The sequence below is a fragment of the Acanthochromis polyacanthus genome, chromosome 19 (genome assembly GCF_021347895.1).
Source record: "Acanthochromis polyacanthus isolate Apoly-LR-REF ecotype Palm Island chromosome 19, KAUST_Apoly_ChrSc, whole genome shotgun sequence".
In the NCBI taxonomy this organism is placed as follows: Eukaryota; Metazoa; Chordata; class Actinopteri; family Pomacentridae; genus Acanthochromis; species Acanthochromis polyacanthus.
The window spans coordinates 6090427-6110723 of NC_067131.1; the positions used below are offsets into that span (position 1 = coordinate 6090427).

Sequence of the window (20297 nt, forward strand, 5' to 3'; positions counted from 1 at the left end):
AGTGAGCTTGGAGCAGAATCGCGGCTCCTTTGCAGCGAAATGAGTCAGTTGAGGCATCTGATTAGGATGAATCCTAGATGCCTTCTTTTGAAGGTTTCTCAGGCAAATACTAGGAGGGGTGGACCCAGGAATCAATTCAGGGATTACATATCTCATCTGGCCTTGGAACTTCAAGGAAGAACTTGAAAACATTGCTGGTCAGAGGGAAGTCTGGAGTGATCTACTGAGATTGCTGCCACCACAACTCAACCCTAGATAAGTGGAGGAAACTGGATGGATGGATGGATGGATGGATGGATGGATGCAAAATCTCTATCTGATTTAGAAGTTGAAAATTCTATTATGATTAAAATAAAGGGTTCAATTCATTCATATGTGTGAAGTCTTTAATCTCAACCCTGAGTTAATCCACACTGGTTTCGAGTGTGAGCAGTACAGACACTCATTTGACCAGTGACTATAAAAGGCCACCTTAAATGCATCTTTGTTGAAATGACACGATGCCACAAAAGAAGATGAGAGCAGGTTACTGGAAGGTCATGGCTGTAGCAAGGCACCTGAATTTCCACATCTCCACCATTTGTCGTCTCTGCCACACGTTGCTTTGGATGGATGTGTCGGGAAGAAAACATCCCACAAGCAGCATTGACAACTTCATTAACTCACCGTTTCACAGACGTGTGACACTGATGTAAATTGTGGAAACATGCTGACTTCTGATTCCTGGTCCCCAATTCTTGATTTGCCCATCATAATTTCCATTAGTCTTGGTTGTTACATGACATCCACTCTGATGTGGAGATGCAACAAATATTTCTTCCTGTATGTTTAGGAAAAGGAAAGAATTTATTAAATCAAACACACTCCTAATATATTGTTGTTTGCAAAGATTTTGATCTTTATTCTCACATGGATCATTCTCAAATCACATTGTATTTCCACAGTCTAAGACATTGTTTCAGCATGGGAGCCTGACTGCATTTCTCTTAATTCATTTATTCAAATTAGCACACAGCAAACCTGTGTTCATCCTATAATGTACAATAAGTATACTGTTTGTAGTGCTGGAATAGTGGAGGAAAAATTATGTTAACAGGTGCCTTCAAGCAGATTAATGTATATCCCTTATTACATGATTCAGCTGAGAGTCTGTAAATTATTACAAATAAATAAGACAAAGAATATGAGATTATTTATATTGTAGTATTATACCTACACGGCCGTTCAAAAGTTTGGGGTCACTCGGAGATGTCCTCATTTTTAAAGAAAAGCATTTTTTTCCCAGTGTAGATAGCATTAGCTTAATCAGAAACACAGTCAGGACGTTGTTAATGTGGTAAATGACTTCCTGATTTCCTGATCATTGTTTTTTTAATGTCTATACACCTTTCACATGCTGTCTATCAATCATAAAATGAAAATGTGTTTCCAATGAACTTGTTTGCCAGTGTAACTCATCTTAATTGCGGTTAAGTTCAAATCACTGGGCTCAAACTGGAATAAAGGGTGAAATTACGTTGGTGCACACAAACCCAAATAGAAGGCCGGTTTAACTCCAAGTCACACCCGGGAGACATGCAGTCACATGCTGTCCTGGGCCATAAACACTCTCAGGCCCTCCTCCTCCTCATTCACTTCTGGATGCTGGAGAGAGAAGGATGAGGATGATGATGATGCTGGCCCGCATCAGAGCCGCTGACAGGCAGCAGCTGGACTTGGATTCAGGGAGGTGGATGCAGTTTGATGCATCAGAGCCTGGATCTGTTGTTGGTATTATCAGGGCTGAGCTCAGAGGACTGATCTGAATCTCTATCTCCACCTGTCGCTCCTCTCTGGCCCCGCCCACTTTTTTGACTCCACCATGACATAACTGGATCATCTCCCATCATGAACATGACGACTCACCTCAGCAGCTCCTCTGACATGCACACTTTCGCAGCACTTTCCTGCTTTATGGCACAGGGCCGTGACTGTACAGTTTCTCTGAGGATATAAAGCAAATCAAATCATATTTCATTTGATTTCAGGATTCAGTGTTAATAAACTGTTTTATGCTGTGTTCCCTGTTTGATCAAACTTTGTATTCATTTCCTTCATGATACTTGTGTGTCTACGGACAGCAGTTGTGGCGAATAGATGATTTTGTCAATGTTTTGTGCGTTTGTTGGGACATTGACGCCATCTTGAGGTCCACCATGCTCTCTTCATGTCGACGAACGGATAGGTAATCCATTAACGGCCCTTGCGGTCAAGGATTATCGAGTCGATCGATCTAAAGTTCCACAACAAACCACCTGCTATGAACGTAGGTACAGGTGGGGACCATGTCGTTGAAAACATTTTCCTGCAGGTTGTTGGGTAAATTTCTGAACCACGGTGTCGTCGCTTCAAGCAAACCGTTTCAAGTGGGAAATGCATCGGCCTCTGTGCTGCTCCGGAGCGCGACCAGAGGCTACTACAACACCGGGAAGACCAGGGACCCCGGACCGGGCAGCGCGGCCCACATACGGGTTGTGGACCTCCGCAGCGACACGGTGACGAAGCCCGGTCCGGCGATGAGACGAGCCATGGCGGAGGCCGAGGTCGGAGATGATGTGATGGGAGAAGACCCGACGGTGAACGGTTGTTACCGTTATGTCTAAGTTTGGAATTGTAGGGTTTAAAAGTCAAAACAGAAAAGTTAAACCACATGACATCTCCATATTGTTGTTCTGTAGTCATTCGTTAAATATTAATTCCCTGTTAATGTATAATAGTATGTGCGTATTAGACACTAAGTTTTTCAAAGGATATTATGATCCAACCAGCTGAAGAATAGATAATCATTTGTCACCATGAGTTTATGGGTTAACAGCTGCCTGCGTTATAATCTACAGAACACAAAGACACCTTCTGTACTTTGACCCTCAATTAGCACAGATACACAACACTGCAGAAATGACTCTGCACACTATTTGTGAAATGCTACCTAAACTTTATAACATTTCATTTATGCCTGCAGAGTTACAGAAAATTGCAGCTGATATGTTTGGAATGGAGGCCGCCCTGTTTGTGCCTTCTGGAAGCATGGGAAATCTCATCGCAGGTGAGCGGTGCTTTTGTTGGCAGTTTTATTGGAGTCTCAATCAATTTTTATGAGGACAGGATGATGATAAATGTGCATTTCATTATGCAGTGATGGTGCACTGCAGGGAGCGAGGTGATGAGATGATTGTGGGTGATCTGTGCCACATACACATCTATGAGCAAGGTAGCAGCGCACAGGTGAGCGTACAGGAGCACCATACACCTGTGGTTAGCTTCATCGTTGTACACTTGGAGGAGATAAATGTGTATTCATTGTGTTGATCCAGTTGGCTGGTGTCCACTCCACCACAGTGACCACCCTCCCTGATGGGACATTTAACTTGGATCAGCTGGAGTCAAAGATCCGTCACGGTTATCCAGACCCCCACTATCCCCGATCACGCCTCATATGTTTGGAGAACACACACAATATTCAGGGAGGACGAGTGCTGCCTCTGTCCTTCCTGCAGGAGGTGTGTGTGCATGCATGTCTTTTATGTCTGTGCTTCTGCTTTATACGATTCAGCAAAGCGATGTGCATCTGAACATACTCAACTTTATGGACTCAAGTATTGGAACACCTGGTCTTTGCACCAACAGGAACTTTTATGACATCCCATTCTAACTGCAAATGCATTAATGTAGAGTTGGCAGGGGTGCTCAGATAGCTCAGCTAGTTGAACGAACAGCTCATGAACAGGGACTATATTTTCCAACGCAGCACCCTGAGTTAAATTCCAGCTCAGAGCCCTTTGCTGCTCCTCATGTAGTCTTTTTAATTTCAGTTCTGTATTCTATTTAGAGTGATTCTGCAACTTATATCCAGCAGCTACAAGATGAAACAGCTCCTCATTTAACTCTGCCCATGGTGTGAAATGACCCTGTTAAATAGACCAATAATGTAAAAGGTTTGTTTCTAAGTGATTTAGGTTCATGACACTATGTCTGCTTTTTTTCTCAACATAGTTCATATGTTCAGCAGCAGTAATTCTTACCTTATCAAAGTCTGGATGCGTCTGTCGGTGATGTCTGGACCATCTGCTTCCGTCTTCAAGGTCCGTGCTTTAGCAGATGGATATGGTCTGTCTGTTCACATGGATGGAGCCAGAGTGATGAACGCTGCTGTGGCCCAAGGTGTTCCTCCATCCACCATCCTGCAGCACACACACACCGTCAGCGCATGTCTCTCCAAGGTAACTCTAAAGGGCACAAACACACAGAGTAGATAAGAACATAGCAGCACACAAGATAAAACTTAAACAAGGCAAAGAGTGAGTCATGTAAGTATGTTTTTGGGTGTTTATCAGGGTTTAGGTGCTCCTGTGGGTAGCATGCTGGCTGGGCCTCGGGATTTTATATCTAAAGCGCTGCGTTGTCGTAAAGCCCTGGGTGGAGGAACGCGGCAGGCTGGGATACTCGCAGCAGCTGGAAAAATATCTTTGCAAGACATGGTGGGAAGGCTGGTGGAGGATCACCACAATGCAAGAACCTTTGCTCAAGGTGCTTCTGTCTATGAAAATTAATCTATCAACTGGCTGTAATTGCAGTCTTGCTTGTAACTTGTACTATTTCTTCTCCTTTCTCAGCTCTGCTCGACTGCCCATCTCCTCTGTTCTCTGTGGACATGGCTGCTGTGGAGACAAACATCCTACGTTTCCGTCTGCAGGATCCCAATTTGAGTCCTCAGGAGTTCTGTGCCCGCATGGCTCAGGTTGGAGAGGGAGAGGAGGCTGCACTGGGGCAGGGGATAAGAGTTCTCATGTTTCCTCATGTTGAAAACTCCATCAGGGCCGTGTGGCATCTTGGGATATCACCTGAAGACACCCAGCTCGCCATCCAGAAAATGCAATTTGTGGCCTCTCAGCACTTTAAAGAAAAAGTCAAGGCCAAATGAAACCTGATACAGCTAATTATTTGTAGAATAATCATGAGGACTGATCTTGTTTTATTTAATTCCATTTCAGGACTGACTGTGTAAAAACTATGTTTTTATGCAGCTGTACCTTCTCTTATTAAATTTTAATGAATGATGTTTTATTTACACAGAATGATCTAGATTATTCTTAATGTTAAACATGAAGCAAACACAGCAGGAAGTACTTTGGATGCTGACCTCTTTATATCAGTATTATACATTAAATTAAATAAACAGTTGTTTCTTGTTCTTTTATTTCCATATTTTTGTGGTGTATTATCTGACTTTTATTAGAGATCCTGATGAACTTCATATTTTCCTCCTAATATGAGCAATGTAAGGCTATATTGGAAGGATCATATTTCTGTTTACTGCTATATTTCTTGAGAGAAGAGGGACTTGTTCACTTTCTTGGTATTCACAATGTGGCCACAAGGTGACACTGCTGCACCAACCCGAGTTATTACTAACATTTAAAAGAAGCTAGTAAGAAAAGCCAATTTGCGGTGTTTGTATCTTACGAAAAGTAACATTTCGTGTTCTTAGTACTATTGTCAATAAAAGAATAATCAAAAAGCTAATGGCAGCGGTGGGATTCGAACCCACGCCATCGAAATGACTGGAGCCTAAATCCAGCGCCTTAGACCACTCGGCCACGCTACCAACCTATCAGGCTGCAAAAGACCTCTCAATTTATACGACTCTTTCCTTTGTTGCTAAGATTAGAAGGCTAAGAATTGATGTGGATTTGTCCTACATATTTATGACAAACGAATTCATTTTAATTTGTATGATCTATGGAGTTCTGCAAGGGTTAGGTAAGGTTAGTCTTTTTTGATATAATAGATAACTACGGTTCCTACTTTAATTTAATCGACGAGCTAACTTTGTCTCTCTCGGACTTTTCCCCGATGAGTATTTAATCTCAAAAAGTATTAAAGTAATTCAAGATGGTCGACTTCCTGTTGGGTTTATGACATGGCTGTGATTGACTTAATGACCTCTTTTTCAATTTTTCAGGGTGCTCTATGGAGTCATTTTGCCACACACATGCGCAACTCCCATAAAATATCAAATTTTTTAGCAGTACTGATGTGCATGCCAAGTTCCATGAATTTTGGGGTATCTAACAAAAACTAAGCAACCAGAACTCTGCATAAACAACCCAAAAGCTCAACCCAAACTGCTAACACAGCCGCTATGCTAACCTAGGGAGACTCAGCCGGAATCCACAGAGGACCAGGAGCAGACCAAGGAGCCCGAGGCGTCAGGTAACCAAAAGCAAGCAGAGGTCAGCATGGAGGGACAAAGACAGTCCGGCATCAAATGACGACTGACGGTTCTTATAGGACGCCAGGACCTGATTAGCTGGCCTCCACCTGCACATGATCTGCTGATGACGCACACCTGGACTCCTCATGAGCACACACCTGCAAAGAGAGAGAGAGCAAGGCCGAGGGAGGACAGAGCCCTGACACAGCTCACAGCCTAAGCTGTGGCTGGAACAGAACATGTAACTCTGCATGTTTTAACACCTTATTTTGCAAAGAAATTAACACATTCTTGCCATCTGCAGATTCCACTTTAAAGAAAAGAGCCTTTATTTGTCACGTTGAGATAAAACGGAATAAAATGTTCCCTCTCCAGACTTTGCAGTAGAGCCTGGAAGTTGCCTGATCTCAGACCAGCTCAAGAAGTGATCGCTGGATGTGATAAAGATGAAATGTAATAGTTTACGCCCCGTGAATCTGATTGTAACGTCCACGCTGTTAGAAAGGCCAGGCCGATCAGAGCATTGCTTGGTGTCATAAAGGGAAGTGAGCTGTTTGATTAATACGAGCAGCTCCGGGTTCAGCACATTCTGATATTGCATATAACTTACAGAGGTGGTAATGGGCCGGTTTATATACTAAAATGTGATCTGTCACACATGTGAGATAAGCAGAATTATGACTAACACATTCTGCATTTCCCCCACGTGCTGCGTTTGATATGCACGCTGTGTAAATGTGGGTGAGTGATGCTTTTGCATTAGTACATTTTTGATTTGAGAAAAGTTGGTACAAAGCTGTAGCCTAGCCGCGCTAGACAACCCACGGCAACGAATTTAATTCTCTGCCAGGGTGGGTCAAGTTACCCTCCATAAGGCTCGAGGCTGGATTCTCCTAAAACTGGCCGGACCAATCACCATGAAGTGTAGAGTCAGAAGGCGGGCGTAACGAAGTGACGACAGAGGCGTGACGATTCTGACAGAAACAACCAGCGCACAATAAACAGTTATCTTTCCACTCGGCTTTGGCCATAGCTCTTAAAGATTTGAAGCTAAAATTCAACTTGAAAGATAAACAAAGGACGGCACTGAAGTGTTTCATTGAGAAGAAAGACGTATTTGGACTTATGCCGACGGGATATGGTAAATCCTTAATATACCAGTTGGCTCTGCGGCTCCGCTGGTTGGGAAGCTAATGGGACTTAGCCACAATCCCCCGGTGCTCTCGGAATACGTCAGCCTATTCGTTGCGTTGATTGGTTGTATACCTACCCAATTGCTGCAGAGGGATTTGATAGGCAACCTTTTAGGCCGCCTCCCTCCCTGTCGAGCTTCCCTAGACCCTTGTGCCGTCAATTCCAGCCATTTTCAGAACAAAAAATCGCTAATATTCTATTTGTAAATAAAAAAATATGACGAGAAATACAGGGAATATTGGACGCGCATCGCGAGGTGCATTTCCTTTAAAACGACCAATTCGTGGATTTTATACCGACTTCAAGACATGTTTAGTGACTGTGAAGTATAATGCTGTGCAGACGCGTTCATATGATTGTCTGAACAGTACACCCACCCCCACGTGGGGTGAGTTTTTGTGATTGGCTGAAAGGAGGGAGACATCTGATTGGCTACAGAAACTTCCGTGTTGAAAAAAATGCATTTGTGGATCGAGCTGACGGCAGAGCAGTCTCAAAAAAGATTCACACACAAAAGCAGTTTGTGAATGCAGAAATACATTTGTGAACTTTCTTAATTTATTTGTGGATTGCAGTTTACATTTGTGAATCCCAGTTTACATGTGTGAATTCTTCTGTGTGCATTTGTGGATTGCAGTTTACATTTGTGAATTCTTCTGTGTGCATTTGTGAATTATGAGACTGTTCTAACTCCATACAGACTCAGTTCTGAGTTTTGCATGTGCATAAACTCAATTGAAATGAGGTCCGTGTTATGTGGTATACAGCTTTTAAATGAGAGAAATATAACAGAGGCATTGGAACGGACAGATAACCTGAGATGAGGAATCTAATCCGAACTTAGAAATGTTAAAAATAAAAATAAAAAATCATTGCCCGACATTTGAACTGAAGGAATTTACTGTTTTGTTTTATTCAGGAAGTGGCTAAAAATGAGTCTGAGTTGAGATAAACCAGGATTTGGTTGCCAATATAACGCAAAAAAAAAAAAATGATATGAACCTTACTCCAATTGTAAAAAATGGTAGAAAATTAGCCGTCAGAAATTCTGTCAGTACGAATTTGTAAAGACAAAGTGAAGACTTTAATTCCTGGATTGATGTCTGCATATTCATTTTTTTTGCTTGTACAATAATGTTTTCTGAAGACATGCAGTTTCCCTTTTGAGGAATTCAGAATAATTAATCTTTTATGAAACAAGAAATAATTTTTTTTCCTCCTGAGGAACAGTTTGCTCAGTTACAGAACTAATCGAGAAAACAACCAGGAGAGAATAATGACCCATATAAAGCAACGGAAATTTTAACTAATACTTTTAAACTTTATTCTCTTTATGTACATTTTTTCAAACATAAATTTATTAACATTCCGGGTAAAATAAGTAAACATTTTTTACTTTCATCCTTTACAGCTTGTCTTTCATACAGCCACATTCACTTATCTCGAAGTTATGTAGAAACTGGATATTATTGGAAATAGCAGTCGGGAAGACTAGTTTCACAAACGGAAAGAACGAAACCTTAACACACTCACAAACAAACAAACCACAGCAAAAAAATTCTGTCATATTAAATATGTAAACTGTTAGCATTCAGGTCGTCTCCTGAATGTGTAAAAACCAGCGTGACTAGAAATCACACGTGAACTCCCACGGCTTCGATAGAAAACATTCAGAGTTACTCCTCCATTAGCGCCCAGGCCTCCTCAGCCTTCATGTAGTACTGATTGGCCAGTCGTCCCTTCATGGCCGCCATCGCAGCTTCGGCAGCTTCTGTAAACAAATCGCCTGCAAGGAGAGACGATGTGAGATGTTACAGTCAGTCGTTCTCTTACAGTCAACAAATCCCATGAAAAGAACAAATGTAAAACCACATATATGTTTATCTTTGGAAAAATACTAAATTACTATTTTTTCTTGTTTCACATTGGAAATCTCATCTAAGAATCCATCTGACTGCAGCCTTTGTCCTCCATAAAGCTTCAATTAGGTGTTTAAAGCTCAAAAGACAGATCTTAGTGCACAGTTTCTTAAAACTATGAAGGCATATTCAGGTAAATTTAGCCCAGAGAAGCTGACATTGAGTCGGACCTGCTCTCTGAGGGTCTGCGGTGAGGCCGTGACCTCCTTCTTGGTACATCTCAGCCTCTCTGGCCAGCAGCAGATAGCGAGGTTCGTCCAGCGTCCCATCAAACTCTCCACCCTCGTCGTAGTCCGTCATGTTCAGCACACTGTCGTACCAGTGAATCGCTTCCCCCCAGTCCTGCTTTCTGTGGGGATGAAAGACAAAAAGCACAAATCTCTGTTAAGCAATAAAAACTTCAACCTCAATGTCAGAAATATGTCCTCTACTAAGCCACCAGGGGGCAGTCTTATCACGTATTATTGTGACTATAGGACTCACCTTTCTAATTTAACACTCCTGTTGTCCTTATTTACCGGCAGCAAAAAGATGCTGTTCCTTTGAAAAAAATCCCAAAATTTAGGAAAAAAGATTTTCCCGAAATTTATAAAAATTTGCAAAATCTTCAGGAAGAAAATTCTAAAAAAAATCCTTAAAAGTTTCCCTTAACATTTTTTTTTTTTTTTTAAAAATCTCCAAATTTGGCAAGAAATAAAAATTTAAAAAATAAAAATTGTAAATATTTGTAAAAAAAAATGAGTAAAAATCCTCCCAAAAATATCTAAAGTGATTACATATATATCAGTAAAACTTCTAATATTTTCTTTAAGAACATTCACAAAAAAAATCAACCAAAATCCAGCGAATTTCACTGGATTTCGGTTGATTTTTTTTGTGTGAATGTTCTTAAGAAACATTTTCAACATTTCTTTTTTTCCACCAAAAAATGTTGAAAGATTTCCCAAAAATGTTAAAAATGTGAACATCAGAAGTTTCACTGTAATTTTTTTTTAAAAAACGGGTCAATATTGACCTGCAGGACGACACGAGGGTTAAACAGGCTTTTCTGCCTCTAACTGAGCCTTCACTGACCTGTCAGCAGACAGATTGATTCCAGTATCGAAGGCTCTGGCCATTATGATCATAGAAGATCTGTCACCAGCCTCAGCAGCCTGCAGCAGATACTTGAAACCTTTCATCCTGTTTCCTGCGTTATCCTGCCGACAACACAAACACGTAAGGAGATGCACGCTCAAGTCAAACCAGACGAATAGTACAAGTGAAAATGCATGGTTTTGTGGTACCTCCAGCTCCATGTCGGGCAGTATGTGATGAGGCAGCTGCAGGTAACACTGTCCCAAAGCCACAATGCCCTCCAGCTCTCCACACAGAGCAGCTCTCTCCAGGTGGAACATGGCCGAGTTCTGGTCCCACGGCTCGTCCTTCTCACAGAAACGACCGCCTTCGTGGTACCGCACCATCGCCAGGTGGACCTACAGCAGGAGCACATGGAGGACTGATTATGTTCAGAATTTAACGGAGGTGTCAGGACAGATCAGACGAAGATGGGAGGAGTTTATGTCGTCATACTTCCGGTTTTATATCTGGAATAGGAAGAGGAAATAAGAGAAAATGGCAGGACAGGATCAGGTTTTAGTCCTGTAGCTTCACTAAAAATCATTCATAGTTAAATCTCTTTGCAGAATTTACTCCTGTTGTTTCTCTTGATTCACCACCTCCTCCAAATTCAACATTTTTCCTCCATTTCTTAGATTTTTCTTGTTGAAATAATAGTTTAATTGTGATAATTCGACCACACAACTCTACTGATATGCAATGCACAGTGATCCAGCTCCATATTAGACACATATAAACAAACATGTACTTATACAACCAGGTTTTGACCTTTTGTTGCATTTAAAATTAATGTGTGAAATCTTCAGTTAATACCAAAAGGGGATTTGGTGAGATCACAGTGACGTTTGATCACCAAAGTTTCACTCCATGTGCAGTTCTAGTACGCTTAATTTTTACAGACATGTTCCAAAGTTTGGGGTCATCCAGGCAATTTCATGTTTTCCATGAAAACTCACACTTTTATTCATGTGCTAACATAACTGCACAAAGGTTTTCTAACCATCAATGAGCCTTTCAGCACCATTAGCTAACACAATGTAGCATTAGAACACAGGAGTGATGGTTGCTGGAAATGTTCCTCTGTACCCCTATGGAGATATTCCATTAAAAATCAGCCGTTTCCAGCTACAATAGTCATTTACCACATTAGCTATGTCTACACTGGATTTATCATTCATTTAATGTCATCTTCATTGAAAAAAAATGCTTTTCTTTCAACAATAAGGACATTTACAAGCAACCCCAAACCTTTGAACGGTAGTGAACGTTAAATTAACCAATCTGCTCTCTGATGTAACTTTATTTCTCACCTTTCCGAGGATTGATTGTCCGATCTTCTTCTGCAGCAGAGAGTTGAGTCTCTCCACCTCGGTGGCCACGCAGGAAGGTCGATGGACATGAGCGCGAGATGAATGGTAGAAACTCCACTTCTCTTCTGTCAGCTGAAGAGAAACGAGCAACAGAAATACGAGACGATGAAAAGACAGGGAAAATGTCACCTTCTGCTGTGAAGCATGAAGCAGAAAACTAATTATAGGTGGAAAAAAGAAAATCACACTCCACTCCCAGGGGACGATAAACGAGCAGCTTTGAGTTAAGAGCTGGAGGAGAACACCCATGAATGCAAAAGGAGCACAGACACACAGAATTACTACAGCGAGAGGCAGATGGTGTTTCAGTTCCAGCTATAATTCCAATTTCTCTGTTGTTCACTCAGTGGAACATGAAGGAAGAGTGGAAACAGCAGCAGCCACTTCCACTAAACGCACAAATCTGAACTTTAACAGTCATGCTTGATATATTTTCTAGAAATGATAAAAGGGTTGCGGCAGGAAACACCTGACACTCGTGCAAATAATCACCCATTCATTGTCAGGATTGTATGAATCTGAGTTTGCAGACACTCTTGGAGGAGCCACCATCTTCCTCTGGTGAGGGGAAACAAAGAACGGGAGGAGCTGAATTAGAAGGAAGGTGAGGAAGGATTTTATTATGTAAGTGATGAGAAAAAAGAGAAAGTTAAGGAGGATGAGGAGGTTATTTGACTACGACGACGATGATGATTACGATGGAGGTGATGATGGTATTTACACACTGTTGTCTTTATGTTTGTTTACCCGTCTGACACTGTCCTCGTCCGACTCGGAATAATGTCTGTGGCAGCGATGATGGGCCTACGTGACGATACAACATGCATTATAAAACTACTGTCAGATTCAGTGTGGCGAGAACAGATAAAGTGGAGGACAAAGGAGAGCGAAATGTCCACATGTCAGCGTTGTTCCACATAATATGCCAGAGTATGTCTACAAATGTGTCAAATATGACAAAAAAAATGATCTAACTGATCATAAAATGCATTTCTATCCTTAAATATGCAATATGCTGTACAGATGTTGGATATAAATGCATTTCATCAATTATTCGGGGCTTCCTCTGTTCATTTCTGACTGCAGGAGGTTGTTTGCATCAAACGAAATGAAAAGCAGGTCAAATGGAAGTCTTTACCCCGTCTACGTGGTCATTTGGATCCCCATCGCTTCTCCGTTCGCTGGGGTAGCCGCTGTCTCCGCCGCTATCCGACTCCTGCAGGAAGAAATCAAAAAAATATGAGCCGGCAGCAGAATCATCTTAGACATCGATTGCAGCTTTGAGTTCTTCTTATGATGTTCATAAACATGGCTGCAACCTAGGTGTCAATTGTGACTCTGATTTGTCTTTTTTTTTTGCTCAGCTGACTAAAGTAAAGACTAAGATGGTTAACTAAGATCAGGTCATTTATTTCTTCTGCAGACTTAAAAAGGGTCATCAGTGCTTTTATTTCCTCTAGAGTCGACTACTGCAGTGCAACATGCTCTGGTACCTGCGAGCTAAACATCCAAAGACTGCAGGGTCAGTATATAATTGTGGGATTTTTTTCTGTCACAGTTGACATTTTTGCTGTTTTCAGGCCTAAAAATCAACATGGCCGCCTATAACCAAACACCACATGGCATTTATAGAGACAGATTTTTCTAAATGTTACATATACAATTGAGTAAAGTTGAACTGGAACGTTATTTAAAAAGATATTGTGGGAAACCTGTTGACTACTTTATATTAAATAACTCAGAAAGCCTTGGAGTCTTTCTAGTCTTTTCTTCAGGAGGAAATGACATCATGTGGAGCAGGTCATGTGATCTGGAATTAACACACTTCCTTTACAGGTGTTTTTGTAATGGGAACTTAACTGAATGGGATTTCTGGGACAAAGATGCCAATTTTGTTACTTTCCAGATAAAATCTGATATATTGCCAAAAAAGAAATATCTGTCATGATTATCTCAACTTAATAAAAAGAACACAATCAAAACTATTTCTGAATAAGCTCATTTTATTATTGTTTAGCTAATTAGAAGGTGGTTGTTATTAAATTCAAATGGTTATCTAGTTGTCATTTTAGTGAAATCCAGTCATTTTTTTATTAATAAGTGATTGTTCCCATAATAAATAATTATGAAATTTGTAAAGACATGATCAAAATGGACATAAAAAAAAACATTAGTTTTTTACATTTAATGAAAATGTATGTAAGATATATCGCATGGATTTCAAAAGTCCGTCAATTACGTCATAACCCTGCAGTTCACACAGAATGCTGCCAGCAACAATTTGAATTTATTCAAATATTTTATAGCTTGTTTTTAAAGCCTTTACCTGGGATCTGCTAACTCTCTGTGAGCCTGAATGCTACTTGAGACCACTTGGCACAGATTTAAAAAATGGTTCCCAATTCTCTTCACTGGTCGGGATTCAGTATTTTATTTTAAATCTCTTCTTAAAGGTCACTTTTTTGTTTGGCTATATGGTATCTGATGCTAACTGTTGAATTAATTTTATCTTAACGGTGTTCTTCTTTCTTTTATTATATGTTTTTATTCTGAATATATGAATAAAGTATATTCTTAACATCACTCCACTAATTCAGCGCCATACAGCTTTAACAATCAAATTCACAACCAACAGCCAACTGATGAAGCAGAACCAAAGATATCGTCTTTTTATTCACTATATTTGTCTGCTCAGTCTAAACCTGCAGCCTACAATACCCATAATGCACCATAAATGCTGACAGCTCACTTACAGATGTAGCTTTTAGCTGCAAGCCTCCAGCAGAGATAAGGAGAAATAAAGTGTGGCTGAAGGAGCAGCCCGGTACTACTATGACTAAAATGGAAGAAGCATTTGATGTTCTTCATTTCTGCTGCATTAAATTTGGTCGAGCTGTGGCTAAGATTTTGCAGAAAAGACTAAATATTGTCACTGTGTCTTTGTGTGAAGGCTGTTATTTACTCTCAAATTTACCATTTTGATTAGGCGCAAGTAAAAATGTGAGTGTTTCAAATCTGAATCTGACCTGCTAATGAAGAAAAAGCCCCTCGTATCGCATTTCAAAATCATTCCAAGTGTCTCTATCTACAGAGCACAGCTGTGGACTCTGACCTCACAGCGTTGCGGCTGTTACTGACTATATCGAGTGGTGTTTTTTCAGGTGGAAGCTTCAGTAAATAACCTCACGCTTAATGGGGAGAACAGAAAATGAGCCGAGCTTCTACTTGAAGAGCCACAATGAGACATTTATCATGATCCAGCATGTGAAGCACAGCAAACACACTGTAATACAACACAAAGAGGCTGCTTAGTGTAGATTACTTTCACTATAAACAGTCAGCTGGACTTGAACTGAACTTTCAAGCATACAGGTCTGTACTAAAACACACCAATAATTGTGCAATTATCACACAGTGGCATCTTTCAGCGAACAAGAAGAAAACAATGTGACAACACGCCTGAAGCATTTAGAAGAAAACAAGACATTTAAGGAAACCGCAAATAAATAAACACAAGAAGACGGAGTAATGCAGGATTAAGAGACTTTGTACAAACACAGACAGCACCAACAAATAGATAAACAAACTCCAGTGAACAACTAACCGCAGTGTGGGAACACAAGATCTCATTTTCAATTTATTTCAGTTTTAACAATGTGATGAATGAGATGGTATGCGCTGGACTGCAAAATCTGTTTTATTTAGTGCAACTTATAGCACTTTTGTTTCTGATTGTGTTTGCCCAGCATTTTTTGTTAGACTACATATGTTTGCTTGATTAATTGATTACTCGTTTGGTCTACAAAATGTCAGAAAAAATGTCAACCAGTGCCAAAGATGACGTCCTTAAATGTCTAGTTTTGTCCACAACGCAAAAATATTCAATTTACTGTCACAGAGGAGAAGAAAAAAAACAGAAAATATTGAGATTAAAAAGGTGGAATCAGAGAATTGTGACTTTTTTTTCTTACAAATTACTGAAACTAGCCAATGGATCATCAAAATATGTGACTATCTGTGTTGGTTTGTCTGTCTGTCTGTCTGTTAGCAACATTACTTAAAAATGGACTAACAGATTTGGATGAAATATTCAGGGAAGGTCAGAAATGACCGAGTGACCAACTGATTAGATCTTGGCAGTGATATGGCTTGTAGTCTGGATCCATAGATTTGATAAAGATTTCTGTATCACTGCGAAATTTAAAGAAATGCTGCATTTCTGACAGTGCCATATTGGGGAATGGACAGCCTTGGAGGAGGACTGCGCTCTCTGAATGCTTTTCTTTTTTAATAGGTGACTAACTGACCATTGGTTGCCGCTCTAGTTTCCTTTTTTTTCTCACTTGATCCCATTTTGCATACTTGTTCGTGGTTACAGTGTACTTGTGCTGTTTAGAGCCTGAGTTGTTACTCACCTTGTGTTCACCTGCGTTGCTATGGTTTAGTCTTTCGTGCTCGTTCATTCCAGCAAAAGACAAACCTGTAAAATGCCGTAAAAACAGGAAACTATTGCCAGATGCTGCGCTTCGCTACATCCAGTCAAGTCGAGCAGTATTAAAATCTTATGGATGTACCGGTGTGTGACTTGCCCATAGATCCGACTGCAGCTAGCGGGGAGCAGGGCAGGATGAGGGGGGAGCAGGGGGCCGAGTCCACGTCGCTCATGCTCTCATCTGCAGACGAAGTCTCGGAGAGGCGGGACAACAACGGAGGCGCCCGTCCGGTTGAGAAGGTGCGAACACGAGGAGAACCGCAGGGTTCCTCGCAGCCCCTCAGCATCGTCTGGGCCGACTTCTGAAAGAAAACAAGGTGAAAGTCAGCATCAATAAATGGCAGAACGAGCAGAACACACCTTAGATAGAGAACATGTGTTATGATAGTTCTGCAGATGAATGAGAGAGAAGGTTTAAAATCATAACAAAGCAGAACTGAGACCATTTTCCTTCTTTTCTCTCTACTGTGTCTTTTCTGTCACTCTTAATTCTTAGGGACGTTTCTTCCCTATTCCATTCATTATTATGCAATAGTTTCTGAGTTTAGGCCCTCGCTGACACTTTATGTAGCATTAACAAAGTGTTGTTTTTACAAGCAGTTTGTTGGTGCCATCCAGCTGCGTCTTCTCTGCAGGGGCGAGGTCGAAAGGCGTCAGGCCCATGCTCTTACAGATCTTGTTACACATGTGGGAGTGGAAGAACAGCGCCATCCCTCGCACACCTGGAACACAGGTCTGATCAGAACTTAACTAGCAGAATAATTGCTACTTCTATGCACGTAGCAGCTGCTTGTCAAAGGGAGGTCTACCTAGGTTTCCGTCTCCAAAGTCGTCCCCTTTCTCTGTGTGGATCTGAGGGTCGGTGTAAAGATCTCCGACTCCTTGGATGTCCACCACGATCAGCTGGTGGCCCGACCGCTCGAAGGAGAAGTGACTGAAGGCCTGATGGACAGACATTTAAGATTATATCTGACTACTGACTGAGTGTGTATTAATACCAAAAGGCGAAGCTGTTTACCTGCGGAGTGAGCCGGATGTTGTCGTCCCTCACGAAGCCGGAGTTGGAGTTGTACTTGATGTACTTTCCCTCGATGTAATGCTCCAGGTGGAAGAGAGGGCTACCTGGTCGCTCTGTCATCTCCATCACACACATCTGCATGATGTCCACCTGAGGATTGTAAATGGAGCGATGTTTAGAAAGAGATGAACAGCAGTTTCTAGCTGACATGTTTACAGCAGAGGGCTTTCCTTTGCTAGATGAAGGGCAGCAAGACGGGCAAATGTCACGGTGTTTAAGAACAGAGATTTAATGATTCTATGTGCTAAAGGAAAGAAGGAGGGAAAAGAAGCTGGAAGAAATTATTAGAAATAGATGGTAATATTCACAATGTACCTAGAGTGTGTTAAAATGTTAAAATATTGCACATATTTCAGTGCTATTTTTGACACACTGACGAAACAGTTCAATAAAACCATTGGCAAGAATCCAATAATGATGCAGAAAATTCAACATAAGACCTGGAACAAACTCACAAACATCTGTGTGTAAAAATTAGGGTTGGCAATGTCGGTTAATTAATTACAGAAAAAATAACGTGTTAAAAAAATAACGCATTTAATCACACGTTTCCCTAATTTCTAGTAACACTGATGAACACTCCAGACCAGTAGGTGGCGGTAAGGAGCATAAAGTCTGTTTGCAGCCGTGATGAAGAGCCGCAGGAGGCACTGAGTCAATCAGAAATGTCGCAAACTTTCCCTTTTAATACAAAAATTGTTCAGCAAAAAGTATTTCTGAAAGCATTTGAGGTGAGAAATAATCTACTGAATCTGTCTCCGGATATTCGGGCCCTATTAAAGACGAATATCCGAATATTCGTTCCGCCCCGTAACATCCAATGGGGGGATGGCGGAGACTGCCCGAATATTCGGATCCATTCGTCTGGTCTCCTGGACACAAATATTCGGATAACAAAATTAACATCTGGATACCGCCGCAGCGAACGAATACTGGGATATTCGGGTCCAGTCCTATGAATCCGTCCTGGTTTCAGTTCAACAACGGTAGGTTTAGACATTTAACGAAAGCTTCGTTATGCCTTATGAGCTCCATATGTTAGCTACAACGCTCCTGGTACCGGCTAACATAGCAGCCATCCCATAATAGGACACTTTTCAACCACATTGAAAGTTTTTGAGTTTACAAAAAAGTCTTAAAATGTTGAATATAATCACTGTAATTCCACTTTGAGTTTGCTGTAATCTGTGAAAGTAGCAGACTGATGAAAAATGCAGATGAATATAAATGAAACAAACATTTTTGCTGTTTAACTTCACGTACGTCCATTCATCGATTCAACCAAAATTTATTTGAGTTGACAAACCCTGCCACTCATAAAAAGACTGTATTGTGCTCTATATTTTTTCTAATTCAGTAATGCTTTAAAAACACAGAAAAACCGTGTTACCTCCAGCAAAAAGACAGTTTTTAGTCCTGCTCATTTTGTCTGTTGCAAGACACATGAGAAACCCGCACCGATTTGACTTAATCTGATTAGAAAATGAGGTCAAGACGCCAAATAAATCTGCTTTAGCTGCTGATCTGGCTGCAGGTGTAGTTTCAGGAGTTTCTCCTGAAGTACTGCACTTAGAATGGAAACTATTAATCGTGCGCAGCTCATGATTTTCTATCAAGAGGAGCATCTGATGCAAATTCAGATCTTTATCCTAATGATTAGTCAGTGTACTTGTTAGTCTATAAAATAAAAAGTAATCAGTAACTATTTAGATATTTTCCATGCACACACGCTGTTTAATGTAAGTTTTCCGGTTCTTTTTCACTATTCTGTGCCATTTCATGTCTCAAAATGATTCACTAATTAATAACACTTGTTCATTCCATCCCAGTATCAAAGCTAGAAATGTTCATTAAGGATTAGAGGAGTGTATTTCTGAGGGATAATTGCTGATTTTGTCCATATTATTTTGCCAGCTGTACCTGTTTGGGCGGTTTATGCCGATTGTACTCCTCTCCCCAGAGCTTGGCCTCCATCTGCAGCCTCACGTCCTCAAAGTAAACATTTCTGTCCACCGTCTCCATGTAGCGCTTGGCCACGTAGTTGGACGCCGACTTCCAGTTGCTGCTGTGTGAGAAATTCGACAGCTTCTTCCTGCAAGGAAATGAATGAGCAACATTTCAATCCCATTTGTTTACAGTACATGACTCTAATAGTCCGCTGCAGCTGAAGAAAACAGGCCTGCAGCTATAAAGGCTTATTAAAATACATAACTAAAGCCGTTTTTAATCACAGCACCGGCTCCAAGAAAAACTGCCACTCAAGTACAAATCCAGCAGTAACAACATACCATAAAGCAGAATTTTCTTTTTTTAGGACCTTACATGTTCGGGCTTGTTGGGGCAGCGACATTTATTTAATCACAGAGGATTTTTTCTGTGGGACGCTGCATGTGACACACAGCAGAAGTGGGAGTAGTGTTGATGGATGCCTCTCTTGTACATTTCCCACATAACTGAGGATTAAACAGTAACAAATGCACTATTATCTCACTTCTCCGCTTTCACGCTGCTCTGTTATGCAGAAGCGGCAGCACAGCGTTCACCCCAAACACTATTTTACCCAAATGATAAACATCCAGGGAACTATGAGAGAAGTTAAAAATAAGCGTCATGGAGGCCGGAGGAAGAAATGTCAGGAATGTGGACCTGAACTGTCTCTAGGCTGCAATCTAACAGATGTAAATTCCTCTGCTTTGTTTACACTCAGCCACTACAGCACAGGGGCAACAACCGCTCAACGAGAAGAGATGAATTTAGAGGAATATTTAAACTTACGTTCTGAAGCACTCCCTCATGGCCCCTTTCCCAAACGGCTGTGAGAAACCAGACAGGATGGAATAAATTAGACAAGAGAAAAGGCACTGCAAGGCTT

The 20297-nt window shown here is 41.0% G+C and overlaps 2 protein-coding genes and 1 non-coding gene across 11 annotated transcripts in view; 1 reads left to right on the plus strand and 2 right to left on the minus strand.

The window, feature by feature from the left end:
* eef2k (eukaryotic elongation factor 2 kinase) overlaps positions 1-20297 on the minus strand; it is a 235678-nt gene that overhangs the window by 206142 nt on the left and 9239 nt on the right. For 3 of the 9 annotated variants that reach the window (XM_051939415.1, XM_051939417.1, XM_051939414.1), the window contains 15 exons: positions 20201-20238; positions 19346-19517; positions 17366-17515; positions 17157-17289; positions 16942-17069; positions 16430-16649; positions 16271-16335; positions 12994-13071; positions 12603-12659; positions 12348-12413; positions 11796-11927; positions 10653-10841; positions 10441-10565; positions 9537-9715; positions 8744-9233 (listed from right to left, as the gene is read on the minus strand). In XM_051939415.1, coding sequence (XP_051795375.1) covers positions 9124-9233; positions 9537-9715; positions 10441-10565; positions 10653-10841; positions 11796-11927; positions 12348-12413; positions 12603-12659; positions 12994-13071; positions 16271-16335; positions 16430-16649; positions 16942-17069; positions 17157-17289; positions 17366-17515; positions 19346-19517; positions 20201-20238 — 1842 coding nt within the window. In that variant the 3' untranslated portion in view covers positions 8744-9123. Of the gene's footprint in view, positions 1-8743; positions 9234-9536; positions 9716-10381; positions 10566-10652; positions 10842-11795; positions 11928-12347; positions 12414-12602; positions 12660-12993; positions 13072-16270; positions 16336-16429; positions 16650-16941; positions 17070-17156; positions 17290-17365; positions 17516-19345; positions 19518-20200; positions 20239-20297 lie in introns of those variants that run through there. The other 6 variants (XM_022189891.2, XM_022189890.2, XM_051939416.1 and 3 more) reach the window with 5 other exon arrangements.
* On the plus strand, positions 2186-5220 carry tha1 (threonine aldolase 1). The gene is made up of 7 exons (XM_022189892.2): positions 2186-2622; positions 3002-3085; positions 3176-3264; positions 3354-3539; positions 4122-4259; positions 4374-4566; positions 4653-5220. The coding sequence occupies exons 1-7, from the start codon at positions 2325-2327 to the stop codon at positions 4958-4960; spliced, it is 1296 nt and encodes a 431-aa protein (XP_022045584.2). The 5' UTR covers positions 2186-2324; the 3' UTR covers positions 4961-5220.
* Positions 5563-5644, minus strand: trnal-uag (transfer RNA leucine (anticodon UAG)). Its single transcript has one exon. It is a non-coding gene; the product is annotated as a tRNA-Leu (tRNA).